Genomic DNA, 20395 nt, shown 5'->3' on the forward strand with positions numbered 1-20395 from the left:
ATATTAACTTTCCAGAAAAATTTTATTTTGAGCAAAAGGAGCAACTGGTTTAGTGACTGGAGTTGCAGATTTGAGGAGATGTTTTGTATGATTATTTCTGGATTATACATTTATCTGAGGTAATATATCAGCACACAATTATAGCTGAGATTTTTTACATTTCACAAACATAAACATTAGACATTACAAGTGTCACAACAATGCAGTCTGTATGCATACATATTAAATAAGTATACATTTATAAAATATAGTTGCATAATTCAAACAGGAAAACCTCAAAAAGTATAACCATCAGTCAACATTACTATTGATTTTATGTAAATATAAAGTATGTTAATAAGAGGAAATGATGCTTTCCAATATTGGTGATAGCATACAAAGTGAGATTAAGATGCCAGTGATCTCAAGGGCTAAGGTGTAACTTTTATTTCTTGAATGCAGATTTAAATGAATCTACACATATACTATCAAGCTATTTTCAATGGGAAGAGGAAAGTCTTTTCAACAAATAGGCTGGGACAGTTGAATATCCATAGGGCAAAAACAAAAGACAAAACCCTAACTCACACCATACGTAAGAGTCAATTTGAGATGGATCATTGACTTAAATATAAGGTAAAAATTATGTATCTTGACAACCTTGATGGAGGCAAAGATTTCTTAAAGAGGAGATGGAAGGTATTAACCATAAAAGAAAAAAAAAAGGGAATTCATCAAGAGACATTGTTAATATTCATAGGGGAAGCCTCAGACAGTGAGAAAATGTTTACAACACAAATCTGAGAAAGGAATTGAATCCAGGATACATGAAAAACGTCAAACAGAACTGCTACAACTTAATAATAAGGCAACTCAGTTTTTAAAAATGACTTGAATATAGAGACACTTTAAGAAAGAGGATATATGACTGGAGGATAAGCCCATGAAAAAGTGCTCAATATCATTCGTCATCAGGAAAATGTAAGTTAAAACTACAGTAAATACCACTATACGGCCACTAGAATGGCTAAATGGAAAAGGCTGATAACTGATTATCAAGGTTGCCTCTCTGGCAAGGAACTCTCCAACTTTGTTGGTGGGAATGAAAACAGTACAACCACTTAAACAGCTTTGACAGTTTCTTAAAATTTAAATATATAGATCTATCCTGGTCTCTATAATAGAAATCAGATTAGTGGTTGCTTCTACGGGTAGGGTAGAGATTGAGTGGGAATGTGCTTGAGAGAACCTTCTGGAAGAGTAGAACTGTTTTGGACTTGGGTTATAAGGGGATCTATGTACATCTTCATTAAAACCAATTGAGGGACTTCCTTGGTGGCACAGTGGTTAAGAATATGCCTGCCAATGCTGGGGACGTGGGTTCGATCCCTACTCGGGGAAGATCCCACATGCCTCGGAGCAACTAAGCCCGTGTGCCACCACTACTGAGCCTGCACTCTGGGGCCTGTGAGCCACAACTACTGAGCCTGCGAGCCACAACTACTGAAGCCCGTGCGCTCTAGGGGCCCGCATGCTGCAACTGCTGAGTCTGCGTGCTGCAACTACTGAAGCCTGTGTGCCTAGAGCCCGTGCTTCACAACAAGAGGAGCCACTGCAATGAGAAGCCCATGCACTGCAACGAAGACCCAATGCAGCCCCCTCAAAGAAAAAATTTTAAAAAAATTTATTAAAAAAACCCTAATTGAACAGTGTACCTCAGGTCTCTGCATTTTGCTGTATGGAAATTATATTTCACTTTTTAAAATTGAGTGCAGATTATAAAACATTTTATACAGTTTGGTAAGTGTAAATGTTACAAATGCTGTTTCATAAAACTGCAGTTTTTGGATTTAATCCAAATTTTATTGGCATTGCATTTTAATTTTATTATACAATACATGAGAGTAAAACTTAAATCAGAGGTTTCACATTTGGTTTTGTTCACCAGTATCAAGCTGGTTTCACTGTATTGCATGAGGTGAATTCCAAAGCAAATGGCCCAAGTTACGTGGTAAATATAACTAAAGGCTGTCTGGTTATGCTGTGAACTTTCTGTCACCTTGGTTATTATTCATGAATTTTTTTTCTAGATGTTTAAAATATCGAACACCTGCTCCTAGTGGTTTGCCTACCGTTATCCTCTGTAAGGGGCTGTTTATAGAGCATCCCGTGCTAGGATGATGAATTTCAAAGAGAAGATCTTGCCGAATTACTTCACATCATCTTGTTAATTTTTGAAGTGTCCTTCCATTTTGCTATTTATATTTGGTTAGTTTTCGCCTCTTCTATCTTGTTTTGTTATAGTCAGCCTCTGGAAGATGCTGGCTCCTGCAGGTACAACCTAGTTTGAATTCCTCTATGCCTTATTTTTCATATACTAGCTACTTTATTGATTTTTTTACATAAAAATTCAGTTGTGCATGAAGAGCAGTTTATTCTTAAATTTTTATGTATTTATCACATAGTCCACTTTATGAATATGTCCTTTTTCTAAGAAGGGGAATATTATACCTAGATAATATTATGTTTTTCCCAGAGTTAATTGGGAAGACTTTATTTTTATGGCAAGCTCTGAGTTCATGCTTTATGTAGCATACATTTTTGTGGACTGCTTTGTGGGAAAAATCACGGAAAGATTTTTCTTAAGAGTTCATTCAAATATATTTACAAGAAAATGTCACGGCAGTGTCTGTTTTTTTCGAAATGCTGTGAGTTAGGAACTGTTCTGTATCTTGCCTTCCTCAGGAAAAATGCAGGATAAATGTGGCCAGATTTTTAAGAGACAGTGGATTTCTGCTATGTAAGAAGCTTCAGTTTTGATGAGCTTTGAATGTAATTTTTATGACCCTTCATAAAGATATGATTCTTTGGTACATTCTTCTTCTTTAAATGTGTTTCACCTTTCTTACCTAATTCTAGCTATTTCATATCTGTGTGATATAAAGAGATGTCGAAGTATAAACTACATGCTGTAACATCATGGCTTTATCAACTAAAAATATACTAGACTCCGTTTATGACACTTGAGGGAGAGGGGACAAGGAAGACATTCATGGTGTTTTCTGCTTTAATACAAGACAGTAATCCTTATTTCTCTGCCTCTGTTACATAATAGCTGAATCTCAGTTTGTGATATCATAGACTGAGAAATTTACACATAATGCACAAAATTGGAAAACCTAACAGTACTGCTGTTTAGAAACTATCATTTATTTTTAGTTACTGTTTTATTTAAAACTAGCTCTGTTAGAGCCAGCATTTGTTAGTGGACTACCTAGGGGTAATCTACCCTTAGGATGATTTGCTTAGAGGGTTAGGACCTCATATTGATAGGATAACATCAGAAAGCTTTTCCTCCCTATTCAGGTATTATAATAAATGGGTGGAAGGGTGAGGAGCTGGCTTTAGTTGGTACATAGGAGTGTCCTGTTATTCACTGCGTGAGGGCCAGGTGAAGGTTTTCACGTTTTGTATTGTAAGTTATCTCTTTAGGGCAACTTAATGTTTTGTTGCTTGGGGTAGTCCCGTCATATATATGTATTTGCAGGGTGGGGATACAGACAGTACAAAAACAAATGTTACAGTGTGGTGCTAAGTGCAGTGGTTCTTAAACTGGGAGCCTGTGAACATTCAGACATCTTCTGCAGTTGTTTGCACGGCATGCGCATTTCCTTGAGAGACAAAAGGCCTAGCAAAGGTTAAGATCCATCGTTCTAGAGCCTGATTTGAGGTGTAGTTACCAGGTATTGATTTCTCCATAAATGCAAAGAGGCAGTAGCCTCTGTAACTTCCCCAGGCGGTTGATTCCACTATCTCCTCTTTTGTATGATCATGTTAAATTTTCTTGGGCATTGTTTCATTTTATGTCTCAATAATTATTTACTGCCAATTAGAGCTCTGACAGTTTCTCTTGTTAGCCTACCTGACATAACATTGGTAGAGCTAGAAAATGATTTCCTGCATTTCCCTCTATAGCGATTGCCTCCCTCAAATTATAGAATATGGTAATATTGTTAATAGGTAAAATGGTGACTGTATTATGTGGTAATTGCTAAGAGTCAGCTATTAATGTTTTCTTTTGACAATAAAAGCTTTTCTGGACTTAACAGAATTAGGGGAGTAATCGTGATCCTTGTTTTAAAGGTCATCATTGGTGATCGGTGGAGAGCTCTAATGTGTCTTTCTGTGAATCTGTGAAATTTAGTTTGCACTAATCCTGGTGACTGTGCGTGAATAGCAGACAGCAACACAGATGAGCACAGCCTTGAGCTTGGTAAACTGCTTTAGATTTGGGCTCCAAGTAAGGACTTCAGGGAAGGTTTCTCTGTTCTTAAAAACTAGGAGATTAATAGATCTTCCGTCCAGGACGGCTCCCTAATTTCAGTTGGACACTGCCAAAAACAAGGACTCCGTAGGTATTAATATGACTCTGCTTCTTTGTTAGTAGCCTTGACAAAAGCTTCCTTTTTATGTATATTTACTTTTCCAATAAAGGATCTTTTACTATTTTGTATTTTAATACAAGGGGCAGATGTCTCCAACTCTGAGCTGGGCTTTGCAACATGTCCTGCCTTTTGAATGTTTCTTTCAACTTGGGTAGCTCTCTTTGTTAAAAGGCCAAACCCCTTAGTGAGATGTTCTGGGAAAGAGGACCCCTTGATATTTGAAAGGTGAGAAATCCATTTAAGCCACGTGATGGCTACCGACAACCCTACTGCCTGGTTCTGCTTGTTTTAATGTAAGTGATAGATGCTCTGGCTGGTTGTGTTCAGTAATTGGATGTGAACTATATAAGTGACATTTCATGGCAAATGTGAGGGCGTTGTGGATGGCACTCGATTTCTGTGTTGCTGCCTTAGGCTTAAAGGTAAAAACCGTAATGGAATTTAATTATTAGAGCATATATTCAAATATTAGTTCAGTGCATTTGTAATACCCTTAGTTGTTAGGTAACTGTTCGATTACTGTGCATGACACTGAGTGTGTGTGATTTATAATGCCAGTGTGTGCAGTGCAGCAATAGAAATGCTAATAAGGCTGTGTGTAGGGAGGGCTGCCATCCATACTTTGTCAGCAGCTTGCTGCCAAGTAGTCTTCTAGGAAACACATAATCTGCAATCAAAGAGGAGTTTGTGGAAATAGCAAACATAGACAAAAAATGTTACAGAAAATGGTGTTCATTGCTTTCTTTCAGGAGAGGTTTCAGTTATATCTTATTAATAACACCTTCTTCCCTTTTTAAGTGTGTATACAGCCTTGATGGTCTATCACCAGGTGAAGAGGAGTCGATCATACTCTTTGTTTATTTCAGGGCTGGTTTTACAAGGTAGCATTGAGTGGAACATCTTGTATTCAGTTAGAGACTCTCTAGATTTCATATTTAAAGTCTCTATTCCTTTCCATATCAGTAACACTATGAGCATTTTTGAGGTGAAGTGGTCTCTGAATAAGGATGGTATGGCGTGTATGGAGGGCAAAGGAGTAGATGGCTTTCTTCTACAAGCAGTTGAGAACGTGTATGACTGTTTATACAGTGGTCCCTCAGTATCCTCAGAGGATTGGTCCAGGACCCCCCCGTGGATACCCAAATCCTCAGATGCTCAAGCCCCTGTGTGCTGGGAAACAGAAAATTCATGTGACTTGCTTGATTGCCGCTGGTCACTTCATTGCGGTGGTCTGGAAGTGAACCCATGATATCATTAAGGTGTACATACTATGTATGTAGTATACCACTGTACATAGTAATAGGTATGTATAATATATGTGTAAGTTCTATGTAACGTTTACTCATATCGTGCAATAAAATGCTGTAAGCACTCCAGAAACCACCCTCATGCCCTCTCCTAGCCACTAGCCCCATGATAACTAACTACTTAGTTAGCCCCATGATAACTAAGCTCTGACATCATAGATCAGTTCTGCCTGCCTTTGAACTTTATATGTAAAGGGTATCATGTGGTATATATTTATCTGTGTCTGGTTTCTTTGGCTTACCATATTGTTTGTGAGATGCATCCATGTTTTTGTGTGTTACAGTAATTCATTTTAATTGCTATGTAATAATGCATTGTATGGATATACTGCAATTGATCCTAAACTGTTAGTGACTATTTGGAAAATTAGAAGGATTTTCAAACATCCCCTTCAGTAATTGAGCAAACAAGTAGATTATAAATCAGTAAGAATACTGAACAGCACAGTTTAAAATTTTGAGTTAAATGTCATACATACAGAATACTATGCCCGGCAACCAAAGAATATATTTTCTTTTCAGGTACATATGGGACATTTACCAGAAATGGCAATGTTGGATCTTAATTCAGGTCTTAACATATTTTAGAGGATTGAAATCATACAGAACATCTTCTCTGACCAGAGTGGAATTAAGCTAGAAGTAAAAAAGCAAAATGATTACCTGGAATATCCAGAAATGTTTGGAGTAAAGCGATGCACTTCTAAATAGTCTATGAGCCAAATAAGGAATCACATTGGAAATTAGAAAATATTTTGCAGTGAATGATTAATGAAACTATGACATATCACAATTATTGGATATAGCTAAACATATGCTCAGAGGTAGATTTTTAGCCTTATATATGAAAATAAGAAAGGTAGAGTAAAATCAATGGTTTTAGTATCTGTGCTGAGAAATTGAAAAATAACTTAAACCAAGGAAAGGAAGGGAATAATGAACATAAGAGCTCAAATTAATGAATTAATAAAGAAGTGTGCATTAAAGATAATTAATAATATCAGAAGTTGCTCATTTGAAATGACTAATGAAACTTAAATTCCTGTACAGATGATGAAGAAGAGAAAGAAAAAAAGGCAGCAAGTTACTAAGATGGAGAATAAAACAGGGACAGCACTACAGATCCTACAGGCTTTGATATCAGAGGACATTATGAACAATGTTACCTATTAATTTTGAATATTTAGCTATGGCACCAAACATTCAAAGGCAAACCTAAGACAAATTTGCACATACATAAATAAGAATGCTTATAGTAGCAGCCTTGGTTGTAGTAGTGAAAAACTGGAAATGACCCAAGTATCGATCAGCAGGAAATGTTTGAACAAATTGTGGCATATTGTATATAGATATAATATGTATCATTTAAAATGAATGGACTAGGGCATGGATGAATCATGCAAGCATAATGCTGAATAAACAAAGCAGATTGCAGAGGCAGTCAGAGTACGGTATCATGTATGTAAAGGGTAAAAACTGCAAAACGATACCTTATATAGTTTTAGCTGTATGTACATATGAAGTAAAAGTATAAAACACTGCGTGGGAATGAGCAACAGTAAATTCAAGATAGTGTTTACCTCGGGGGGGAAGTAAGAGAGACCTGTCTAGAAGGAGTGTATAGGCAGTTTCTTCAGGTTGGGTTATGTTTTATTTCTTAAAATATGTTTGGCCCCTAGTTATATTATTTTTATACCTTTATGCCTGTGAAATTTTTCATAATACATTTTATAAAAGAAAAGTAAAGGAGGTCAAAAAACCCACAAAACCTTCTGGAGTTTTCAGCCTTAGTTCTCAGCCTTAGTGAGAGACAGAGGCTTGGATTTCTGTGTTGTCCCTGTGGATGGGGAAATGGTGTATAGATTTATTAAGGTGATCTAACCCCCCTTCTCTGTCTGTATGAAGCGCAGTACACTTTTCCCTGCCAAATTCAGGTGCTTTTGAAAAGACAGCTAGTTTTAAGGAAGACAGTACCTGAAGAGATTAAATACAGTATACAAAATGTTACTTGCCTGGGATTGTATGGTTACTAAGTGGTGGATTTCATTGCCAGTGGCTTTATTAAAGCACTTAACCATTCTCTGACCGTCTTTGGGAAGGGTGGAGAGATTGCTAAAGGGTCTGTCCCTCTATTGGAATGTTAGCTCTGTCAAGACTGGGACTATCTGTGTTTTTCCTCTCCAGAGTCCTCAGTATGTAGCTCCAGAACAATGGTCTGATACCCGGTGGAAGCTCATTAAATATGGATTACATGATTTGAGGAAATTATACTGTAAAACTAATTTGGAAACATTTTTTTCACTCTCATAACTATTGTCTCTGTAACTGTTATCATATTCTGGGGTTTTTAGGAGATCATTGAAGTCTCAGCTCAGAAGTTTTATCTAGCAAATTATTTGATTTTGAAGAACGTGGGGTTGTTGTCTGTAGTGGTCTTCTCCAGCATCAGCTGGTAGAAAGAAGCATCACAGCCGACTCAAGAGTTGTTTCTCTCATAGTAACGTCTCTTTGTGTTAAAATGGGGGAAGGAATTTAGATTAGAATGTTTTTCTAGCATTCTCTGGCACAAAAGCTTTTTCAGCAGAGCAGATTCATCAATTCTAAAGGAAGTTAGTCTTTTTGTGGTAATGGAAATATTCCCTATCTTGATTGTGGTGGTGGTTATACAACACATTTATCAAACACAATCTTATTGTGTATAAAATATACCTCAGTACAGCTGATTTAGGAAAAAAATAGATGAACCAAAACCAAAACAGTAAAACAAAACCCCCAAATTGAAACATTTCTGAAAAAGGATACAGGATGAAGGATTTTAAAGAAAACGGTCCTCCTTCAGAAGTTACTAACATTTATATAAGTTGTATTAGTGCTTGAATGTGATGGGGAATCTTCTTGGCAAAAATTAACCTATTTTAAAATGAACCGTGGCTCTGGTCGTATGCTCTTTGATTTTCTTCCTTTCTTTTAAGCAGCATTTCCTCAGCTTGGCTCATACTTGACTGAACACCCTGATCGATTATCTGGGATTAACTCAGCCTTCTCATTTCCTGCTTTCCGTTTCTTCTCCAGCAGGCCAGCGGGCCTTTGTTGTCTGGCATGTGGACTGAGATAAGCTGTCAGGGCATATGTTTGTATTAGAAAAATGGTTGTAGATAGAACAGGTATAAATAGACTAGCAGGTATTAAAGGTTACAGTCTTCATTTTGGTTTAAGTCAAAAGGAGAGAAGAATAAATAAGATACCTAAAACTGACTATATAAAGTGAAATAGGAAAACCTGAATTTTTAGGGTTCCTACTGACTTTTCCCCTTTTCAACCAAACTATTTGAATTTATTTATTGGCAAGTTCAAAATGTTTGTTAGCTGTAATTGGATTCTTACTCTGTAGGCTGACTTTATTTAAATTTAAATAATTTCTGAACCTATATTAGTGTTCCTTAAAAGTACAGAAGCTCAATTCTAAAAATCTTTGTGCTTCTAAAAGGTATTTTATGGTGTTACTCTAGCTGTATGTTTTGCAGTTTAATTCAGAAAACTGATACAAAAAGGTTATCACCTACAAAGAGAGGAAATGCTGGATTCACATAAAATAGGTATGTTCATCTTTATAAAAGATGATAATTCAGTAAGCTAAAAGTTTGTTTTTTTGGTTGGGTTTTTTTGGTTTGTTTGTTTGTTTGTTTTATTCTTAAAAGTTGATGTTTCATGTTGTCAAGTTTTCTTAGGTAGGAGGCAGCACCATTGTTGAAATGGCCACAAAGTTGCCTGGAATTGCAAATTGCTGAATAAAAGTTACCCAGGTTACTACCTATTTTCTCCTTGCATGCTTTCGGCTTAATAGGTTCACCATTGTTTTAAAGTGTACCATTTTAGTATAGCCCTATTTATATTCTTGTTTGAATCAAGGTATTTCTCAATATCACGAGCTCAAATTTTAGAAAGAAAAATATCTTAAGTTGAAACAAGAGGCTTCTTACCTAGATTTTCTTTAGGAGTTTAACTTCCTGCTCACTATTACAATGTCTGATTGTATAAATAAAAATAAAATCTTCTATTTTTTTAATAGTTTCTGACTTCTAACTACATGTGTGCTCTAACATTCTAGCCATGGTTCCATTTGGGGAGCCTGCTAAAATTGTTTAAACTACCAGAGTCTGAGAGGGAGGCGTCTGGGACTGTTGTGTAGTTTGTTCACTTCATCGCATAGAGCAGCTCTTCTCACCTATGGTCCGTGGGTCTGCAGGGCCAGACTGCTTTCATGATTATACCAAGACATCATTTGCCTTTTGCACTCTTCATTCTCTCATGAGTGTACCGTGGGGCTTTACAAAGGCTAAATGATGTGTGATACATCTTAACGGATTGAAGCAGAATCAGATATGAGAATCTGCTTCCTTAAGCCAAGTATCAGAGAGATTTGTAAAAACATAATTATTACTGGTTTCCTAAATTTAGTTTGTTTTAAAAGGATAGTTGCTTGTTGTAATTATTTACATTAGCATGTAATGGGGTTATTGTTAAGTGAGTTACTAAAAATGTCTAAAATTTTTCTTTATTTTCATTTTCTAATATAGTAAACATTGATAAGATATGACCCACATAAACAAAAGCTCTTGGAATTCCTCAATAATTTTGATGAGAGTCTGAGTCTAAGAAGTCTGAGAACCACTTCTGTAAAGCACACGTTGACTCAGTGAAATCTTTTCAAGATATTTCAGCATCAGTTTTTAATAGTAAAATCTGTGTTATGTATCTTCAATCATAAGTTAGTAATTTTTATTTCTAAAATAATGTCATAGTAAATTTGTGAAATTTCTAGAGAATTTTGAAAGACTACAGCCCAGTTTCTGCCCGCCCCTTCTTTAACTTGCTTTTCACTCCTGCCCCATCATTAATTTGTGATAGAGTTCTGTAACTTTTCTGACTATGTCATGTACAAGAGGTAATTAACTCCCCCAGAATGAGTAAAGTCGCTGCTGCCGTCACCAAACAACAACCAGCGTATTGCAAACATGTTAAACTTTGTAGTATTTGGGCTTGATTTTTTAAGAAAGAAATTCAGTGGAACGTTTAATGACATTTAGTAGGGATTACGAGGAATGTGGCAGTTTCTTATGGTGCGGCCTATAAACAGCTATTTTCTGTTATGGGGGAAATCTTTTGGGCCAAATAGAAAATTTGTGGTTATAGATTTATCTGGTGTAATCATGATTGCTGGAAAGAATACTGGCTTTTAGGAAGGGGTTTATTTTGGGTTTGGGCTGCAGATTTTTGGGATCCAAGTATAGGGACTTAATCTGTCTGTGAAATTCCATCTTTCTAGCTTACCCTTCAGCCTGAATTTTGGGACCCTTTAAATCATGAATCTGACATTTAGTATTTTTGTCAGGTGTACATCAACACGATTCATGTGGGAAATTATAGGAATGTCTTTTAGTTTGTTATATATGTCCCCATATGTCTGTATATGCTAAGTCCCCCGTTAACTGTGGCTTATCTATGTGTGTGTGACATAAACTTGTTATTCAGTTTAAGAAGACAAGGACAGCAGAGGTTACCTAGTGACCCTGTCTCCCTATCTTATGAGGCCAAGAAGTACGAATTTCCCCAGGGCTACCCCTGTACTCAGTTTTGGCCTCGCCACTGCAAATACAGGAATCCATTGTCTGAAAATTTCATTGTTCATCCATAATGTAATCCCCGATAGAAATTGCCTTACTGAGTTTTGACTCCCTGGTTAGCAGTTGAGAGGGAATTTTGTTTTCATGCACCTTTTTGGTCCTACCATTAATAGACAAGACATCATTAAGAAACAGTGATTTTGAAAATTATTTCTGATCATTGGAGTCTGTGTGTGGGCACATTTTTAGTAGCATCATCTTCCTGGGGATTTGGATATAACCAGTTATTTGCACATCTTGGTTGTAAACATTGTAAAAAGTCATCTGCCCTCCCAGAGTTCCACCTTCTTGCTTCACCATCGGATTCCAGATGATTTAAATCCTCTTGCACAGACCCAGATGCTGATGCAATCTCTTGAAAACAGTCTTTTGGATTGAGTGCCACCGGTTTGGAAAATGAGCTTGTAACAACCTTGATTCTAGGGCCTAACAACAGTAAGCACCTTAATCAAATGGATATGGTTTGCTTGTTTCTTTTATCTATTTTTATCTATTTTATTCATTATGCTAGTTCTGAGTAGACCCCTGTGTAGTTCCAGGTGATGTCCATTTGCAAATGCCAATCAGTACATGATAAGTAGCCACTTGTATTAGTCAGAGTTCTCCAGAGAAACAGACGCAATAGGAGAGATAGATATATGTATATATACTATAGGAGTTGTCTCATGAGGTTTTGGAGGTCGAAAGTCCCTTAGTATATGTATAACTTGCTGTCTGCAAGCTGGAGAAGCAGGAAGCATGTGGTATAATTAAATTCAGGTTGAAGGCCTGAGAACCAGGGGGGCTGCTGGTGTTAAGTCACAGAGTCTGAAGGCACAAGAAGAGGAGCTCTGATGGCTGATGGCAGGGAAAAATGGATGTCGAGCTCCAGAAGAGAGAAGAAATTTGCTCTTCCTTCTTCATTTTGTTCCTTTTGGGCCCCCAAGAGATTGGGTCATGCTCACCCACATTGGGGAGGGCAGATCTCTTTACTCAGTCTACTGAGTCAAAGTCTGACCTCTCCCAGAAACACCCACGTGGGCACACACAGAAATAACCAGCTAGCTGGTTTTACCAGCTAGCTGTCTGGGCATCCCTTAGCACAGTCAAGTTGACACATAAAGTTAACCATCACACCACTAAACAAGTTTCTGTGCTGGAAGCTCAAGTGTTGTGGCTCCCATAAGGGAGATGTGCTACAGTCATAGTTCTTTCACAGATCAGTTCAGTCACCATTGGGCAGTGCACATACCTGAGAAAGGTGGAAGAAAAGGGCATTTTAGGACAAAACAAATGTGGATACTTTGTTTAGTCGATGTCAGTAAGAAGTATACTTGCCCTTACTGTACCCTCTCAAATAAAAGGAAACAAAATGTTTAGTTAATGTCTCAGTATATTAGGGAGATTTGTACATGATAGTGTGATTATTTGTAGGAGATACTCAGAGCCCTTTCTTCTTTGAGAACAAGACTCTGCAGTCAGTGTTGCAGCCTTTCGCTTAACCTCCTGGTACCCGTGTGAGAGCAGAACTCTGAGATGGGTGGACCTTGATGGCCTGAGCCCTGATGGAACTTATGTATTCCTATAACTCTTTGATGGCCTTTTGAGCTGTAATGGCTATAAAGCTATTTAGATATAAATATATAGATATAGAAAATGTTACACAGTTAGTGTCTTATGTTAGGAGTAGCGTAGTGGTTTGAAATAATATTACAAGACATTTCCTGCCTGATTTCATCTTAGTCCTCATGTTCATCCACATAGTTGAGTAATGACGATCTTCTGACGGGTACAGGAAGCTTATCTTTATTTTAAAATTTATCTATGTATCCATCTATCTATGTATTTATGTCTGCGTTGGGTCTTCATTGCTGCGCACGGGCTTTCTTTAGTTGTGGTGAGCAGGGTCTACTCTTCGTTGTGGTGTGCGAGCTTCTTACTGCAGTGGCTTCTCTTGTTGTGGAGCACGGACTCTAGGCACGCGGGCTCAGTAGTTGTGGCTCGCGGGCTCTAGAGTGCAGGCTCAGTAGTTGTGGTACACGGGCTTAGTTGCTCCGTGGCATGTGGGATCTTCCCAGACCAGGGCTTGAGCCCGTGTCCCCTGCATTGGCGGGCGGATTCTTAACCACTGTGCCACCAGGGAAGTGCCGAAAGCTTATCTTTAGATTGATTTCCCTGTGCATATGCCTGGAGTTATACTTGGCCTTTGAAGACTGGTAATCTTAGACCCTACTGTCTGTCCCTAATCCCCTCCCCCAGAGTCAGGAATGGTTGAAGCCACTAAGACTGTGTCCCCAAGGTCTTTTTGAGGGTGCTCTTCCCAACAGGCATCACCCTGTTGGTGGAGGTAGACTCAGCAGGTTGAAATACAACTTCAAAACAGCCGTGCAGCACCCTGGAAGGGTAACTCTTCACCTTATTTTCACCATTTTGTTTCTCCAAAGGGAATCTTCTTAAGCCATACGGTATACAAATGTTAGCTATTTCTATTTCCCAAATTTCTGGAAAAACCTGACTGGCCATTTTGGCTTTATAAAACAAGAACTTTGGTCTGATTTCACCTGACTCTGAATCTAGATCTTCCATTATTTGAAATGTGCGCTCCCAAGAACTAAGCAGTTAAGAATGTGAAGGAAGTTCTGTGTTATCTCTAGCAGATTATTTTGACTTTGCAAAATTGTTCATGTGATGATATCCACCTTCATATCCTAGGTGGGTTGTCTTTGGCCCTGATCCTTCTGTCACATTTGATAACTGGGGGGACTAGAATGACCTGTTTGGAGGGCTTTGGGAGCCCTGATAATCTGGCAAGGCCTGGTAGGTGATTGATAGAGCAAAGAAGGTCCTTCTTCTGTAATGCAGGTTGAGTATACAATTATTGTTGTTCTCATTCTGGTTGGGAATAAAGACCATTGAAAAGGTGATCTCTGCACTTGTCTACTTGGTCATTAATGAACTCCTATCCTCACCACCACCACCTCCGCACCCCTGCACTTCTTTTATTTTTTTATATTGTGTAAAAATGTTTCCCCAGAGGAAGATAATTAAGACTGGTCCTAGGAAGGACACAGATTGGCTATTTAAAATCAATGAAAGTACCATATTAATAATCATGAAAGATCTCTGGGAAGGGAAATTGACTTCTCGGCCTTGGATCTTGTGTATTTGTACTTGGGGTAGTTGAGGTGTGCGCTCTTGACGGAGTGAACCGGTGTCCCTCAGCAGCAGCCTCCTGTTTTCCTTTCTGTTCTCTGTTGCCTCCCTTTCCCTCTAGTCTGCCTTTCTCAGTTATCTTATTCTCAATGTTTAATTTCAGTTTTGACTTTTTAATTCATTAATTCTCAACCTATTGCCTGACATGCAAATATCTGGAAATCCTCCCTATTCTGCTGCTGAACACCTACCATTAAGCTGTCTTTTCTAAACCCAGGTGGTGATGGGATTTGTCCTCTGTTAAACTCTTTATTTCCCTAAATTTACATTCATTCCTTATTTCAAGAAATCTGGGCCAGGGATATGGACAAATCCATAATTCAACCCAGAATCAGCTCCTCTCCTTTTTTGCACAGGGCCTGTGAAACCTTACTGTAAGCAAATTGGTTTGGTGGTTTCCTCTTAATGCTGGTGCATCTTACCACCTGGACGCAGTCAGATCAATCTCTCTCTCCTTAAAGAAAAAATGGTGGGAAATATTTACTTCCCAGTGGGCTCTTCTCTGTGTTCAGAAATATACCCCAGGATGCCTTCACATGGGAAGCTTTTCACCGCTTCCTTCTTCATTCAGCATTGTGTTTAAAATGTGTCATTTATAACCACTTTGACCATTATGCAGTTGTCCAATTATATCACTAGTCAATAATGAGGCATATTTGTTAGAAATACTTGACATGCTTCTTGAATTGTTGCAAAAGTGAAGAAACTTTCCCTCTAATTTGCTACTGGATTTACTTTTGTATTGCTATTATGAGCATAATTTTGGATCTGAGAAAAGCAGAATTTATAACCAGCCTCTTGATACAGCTTAACTCCTCTCTTCATCTGTAAAACAGTGATAGTACTATCCAGCATTTATTGAGAGCCAGTCCACTCTACTTATATTCATTTATTTAATCCTCATGACCTAACGAGGTATATATAGACTATTATTTTTCCTCATTTTATATATGAGAAAATTGAGGCTTGGAGAGGTAATTGGCCCCAAACCCAGATGGTTTGGGTTGAATCGGATGATCTCTAAGTTCATGTCTGCCTTTAATTTTCTGTGATTTTGAGCAGAATTCTTCGCCTAGTGAAAAGTGTAAAGAAGATGAAGATTTCCCATGATTGACGGCTGAGGGAGCGAGTACCGGGAGAGGGGGTGCCCTCTGCTCCCTTGTGCTGTTCCTTAGCGCGTAGCAGGCAGCTTCCGTGGAAGATGACGTTTTAGTTCCTGAAACTCCTTAGGATGGTAATGTGAGCTAATGCCATTGTGTGATACAGAGAAAACATAAGGGTGCTCTCCCAATCCTATTTTATCTACTTGGTTAAGTCTGGGGAAGAAATCTAAACATAGGCATGTAAGATGGAACCAAACCATAGAAATCATCTTGTTCTGTCCCTCACTTTGTCAGATGGCTGGGTGACTTCACTAAGGTCACCCCCAGCTAACTAGTGATTGTGGACAGTACCAAAATCCTAGATTACCTGATTTTAGGCTAGTGCCTCTGAAACAACACGGTGCCTCCCTTTATAGGCGTTTAATCTTTACCTAAATTCCTGGCCTATTTGGGAAGATTGTGTCCATTAGAGCTACTTACATTCGTTCAGAACTTTTGTTTACATTGAGCCTGCCTGCCTTTGCCATGTGTGGGATTCAGAGTCTGGAGGCTTTTTTTTTTTTTTTTTAAACACAATGCCGCCACTCCCTGGTTGTTGGGTAGTATTGCATTAGGAAATCCAGTAGGCTTTCAACTCCCTTTGTAAAGGCTTAGGAGTGGTGAATCTAGGTACAAACAAACTAGAGTGGTAATTTTGTGTGGGTGGAATCATTAAGTGTGCCTGGGTCAGAAGATAACATAGATGTTATACCTCAAAACGTCACCTGAATCACTGGCTTGGTTCTGAAAAATAGACATTGTGTGATTATGGTACCTTTAAAGGTTACTTCTGTTGCCCTTCACATTTTCATACATCTTACGCTTTTCCTGCATCTGTTGAGATGATCACGTGGTTTTCCTCTTTTCTTTTGTTAATGTGGTGTATCACATTGATTTGCGTATGTTGAGCCATCTTTGTGAACTTGGGATGAATCCAGCTCGGTCCTGGTGTATGATCTTTTTTATGTGTTGTTGGATTTGGTTGGCTAATATTTTGTTGAGAATTTCTGCATCTCTATGAATCAAAGATATTGGCCTGTAATTTTCTTTTTTCATAGTATCTTCGTCTGGTCATTTGGTATTCATACATCTTAGGTGTGTTACAGAAGTACGTAAAAGTATAAATTTTAGAACACTGTTGCTAGGACTGCTAGCAGATCTGAATTCCTTTGTGCTGTGAGTGTTGAAGCATCCATTAGTAGCTCAGTGACTAGACATCACTGTCATCTCCTGAAAGAAACCATATTCTGGAGAAGATATCACTCCTACAATTCTTAGCAAAGTTCTTGAAGTTTTCTGTGAAACACTGGTTAGAGTCACCTACTAACAGAAAGCAATAGTCTCTTGAGTTCCTGCTCAGTTACATATGCTTTTCCATCTTTTCAGTTTTTTCATGAGTCCTTTTAGGTAGGTTTCGATAATCCTGTTTTACAGAAAAGGGTAGACTCAGAGAATCTTAGTAATGTGCTCAGAGTCATGTAACAGGGAGATGATGGAGTTGGGATTTGAACCATGACCGACTATCCTGTACTTACCAGCCCAGCCCAGTAGTGCTTGAATTAGAGTTTAGTCTTACCATTCTGACTTAGCTTTCCTTAAAAAGGAAACTGTCAGACCATTGGGCTTCACCTGGGAGCGTTTTGCACCCGAAGGGGACGTTTGGCAGTATTTAAAGGCGTCTTTGGTTGTCACGATGAGAGAGGAGTGTTGCTGGCATTCGTGGTTGAAGGCCAGGAATGCTGCTGGGCATCTAACAGTGCGCTGGGTAGGCCCCCGCAACAGACTTGTCTGCACCAAATGTCAGTAGTTTTTAGGTTGAGAAGCCCTGTATTGGACAGTGTATTTACTTAGCCGGGTTTATCCCTGAGTACTGCCAAACAGGCCCTGCCCCTCCCCTGGTGTGTCTCCTTCTTTCCCTGATGAGTGCGCTCTTTATCATCCTGCCTCAGGGAGATACTGTAGCCCTTTAGCTGCTCTCCCTCGGCCTGGCCTGGGGTTTTGCACCTCAGTGCCTGTGGCTTTGGTCAGCAGTGCAGATAGAAGACCCCATTTGTCCCAGAGAGTTAAAAAGCCACTAAAGGCCAAACTCCAGCTAGGATTCAGGTTCCCCTCACCATCATGCAGAATGTTTTCCTGTGCTGCATGCAGATGGACCACTTGCATGTGTCTTATATATGTCTTGAACTTTCTCTATCTTTGTGTATTTCTCAGGTCTCCTCCTTTGCCTAGAAAAAATTTCATCGAAATATTTCCCATTTTTTCTCAGGTCAGATGTTCCTTCCTCCATAATCCCTTGCCGGAAGTAATTGCTCTGTCTGTAAACCCCTATACTATATATAAAGTGTATTCTTTTTATGCAGCGTACTGATTTGTCCTCTTTTTCCCACCCTCAGTATAAACAGTGTAGAATATAAAAGTGAAAAATTGATAAAAACTAAAAAGTACCCATTTTGTAGGATTATTCTTTGTACGCAGTCTCTTTTATTCAAACCAGTAATGATGCCCTATATTTGACACAGTTCATTGCAGAAGTAAGAACCTTAGCGTGTATGGAATTCACTTGGGAATAGCGCTTCTTCACGTCTGAGTTCAGTCAAGACCTTTGGCAGTTGCTTTCTTTCTGGTTCTTTGAATGGCTTACATATTTTAGCAAAAATATTTTTGAGCCTTCCTGATCTTTTAGTGAAGGCTTTGTGCAACCTCTCATGTAAGCATCAAGCATCTTACTTCATTAGAGAAGGCTCCTTGGACATACTTTAGGATTTGGCCATCTCCCGTATAAACGTGCGGCGTTTCTCGAATTTTAGCTCTCGTGCATTTCTGACCCACTGACTTGTGATGAGAAGGTAGAAGCTGCTAAGAGGAGTGGTATTGCCCTCACCTTGGGGAAGTCCCTTACGGCCCTCAGCTGGGTCGGAAAGTATTTTCTGAGGCCCCGGGAAGCCTTAGTGCACTGCCACATTGAGATGCTTCATGACCAGGTACACAGAGATGGTCCCCTCAAGCCCTAGCCCCACAGCCTTCAAATGGAAAGGCAGTATTTGATTCTTTATTCTTCGAATGAACTAGGAACAAAATTAACTTTTCGGGATACGATGCTTAAGTGTCTCACAAACATTTATGGGACCCTGACCATCATAGACCGCTATTATTCATATCCATGTCCAAGGTGTTCTCTTCTTGGGAAATTCAGAGATAAATGAGACAGGATCCCTGCTCCATGGACTCATAGTACCTTCCTCACCACCCGTAGTTTGCCGTGTTAGTTTGCCATAGAGCATAAGTGGCAATAAAGTAGCAGGGAAAACTCATTGCCCTTAATGGCCTTGACAGTGTGCTGAAACAGTTTCTAAATATCTGCCAACACAACCGAAGCTTCAGATGGAAGGATGTATTCATGTGGTGTACTGAGTAGTTAATGCTAAATAAAAAACATATCGAATGAATTAGTTAATCAAACTGGGGAGATTTATAGATTCAACTTTGGTTTCCTTTGTTTCCTGAAATAAGCAACTTTAAGGGATAGAGTCAGAGAGGTGTTGTGGCTGGGATTTTTCAAAAAATGAAAATTGACCTCATAATTGACTAATGTATTTTTGTGGTCCTGGTAGTAATTGTGTGTCTCCTTCTCTGCCTGTCCACCTGTTTCTGGGGCTTTTGATCATGGGTATGGTATGCACCTGTGGGCACCCGAAATCCTGTTCCTAATGCTGTTAGATTTTCCTTTTCAGAGTAAGAGGGACCACCTACTCATGAACGTCAAATGGTACTACCGTCAATCTGAAGTTCCAGATTCTGTGTATCAGCATTTGGTTCAGGATCGACATAATGAAAATGGTAAATATGTCCTTCTGGTTTGATTCTTACACTTTCTTAGCTTTGGGCAAAGTTCTTTGTAAAAACATTCATTAAATGGAGATAACCACTATGAAAAGTTTTCACTGAAAAAGCTTTTTATCAATAGACATTACTGGAATGTTCTTTTTTTTGCTGAGTTCTTTCACTATTTCTGCCTTAAAAGAGAAACAACCTGATCATGTGCTAGTAGCATCTTTCCCTTAAACTAGGAGTAGTGATAGATCTTCTTTGGAAATAAAAGTAGCTTCATCTTTTTATCCTTTTTCTCACCTAATGCTGAACTAATGACACTGAAAACCCTATAGAATTGTATTTTGTTTCTTTTTAATCATCTGTATTGTTGAACTTCAGGGTTGTGAACTTCAGTTTTCAAAGCAAAGCTTTCCTGAATATTTTGAAATTTAGCTTGAGTATTGACTTTTAGAACAATAGGAAGGTAGTTCAGAGCATCTTTTAATTTTTTCTTCCTCTGGCATTGTAGTTTCTACCCAATAACTTTATTGACACGTGAGATATGTACATAAAGTGTATATTACGTTTGTTCAGATGTCTAATAGCTTCTTTTTATTGATTTTTTTTTTGAGGTGCTAGGCCTCATTCTAGCTGATTCACATTTGTTACCCATTAATTATATGAGTTCGGGGTTGTCACTCCCCACTTCCAGAACAGGGAATCGAGGCTTAGAGTTGCTAAAGGAGTTGCCAAGGCTATTTGTCTTCTGAGTGGAGACCCCGGGGCAGTGATCCAGCTCTCTCTGGCCCCGATGACTGTGCTTGTCTCACTCCTTC

At 38.6% G+C, this 20395-nt stretch overlaps 1 protein-coding gene across 5 annotated transcripts in view; it reads left to right on the forward strand.

Moving 5' to 3' along the window:
• Positions 1 to 20395, forward strand: part of RERE (arginine-glutamic acid dipeptide repeats) — a 437233-nt gene that overhangs the window by 243617 nt on the left and 173221 nt on the right. For all 5 annotated transcript variants that reach the window (XM_060141536.1, XM_060141539.1, XM_060141540.1 and 2 more), the window contains one exon: positions 19481 to 19586. In XM_060141536.1, coding sequence (XP_059997519.1) covers positions 19481 to 19586 — 106 coding nt within the window. The remainder of the gene's footprint in view (positions 1 to 19480; positions 19587 to 20395) is intronic.

This window comes from Lagenorhynchus albirostris, chromosome 2, assembly GCF_949774975.1.
Source record: "Lagenorhynchus albirostris chromosome 2, mLagAlb1.1, whole genome shotgun sequence".
In the NCBI taxonomy this organism is placed as follows: Eukaryota; Metazoa; Chordata; class Mammalia; order Artiodactyla; family Delphinidae; genus Lagenorhynchus; species Lagenorhynchus albirostris.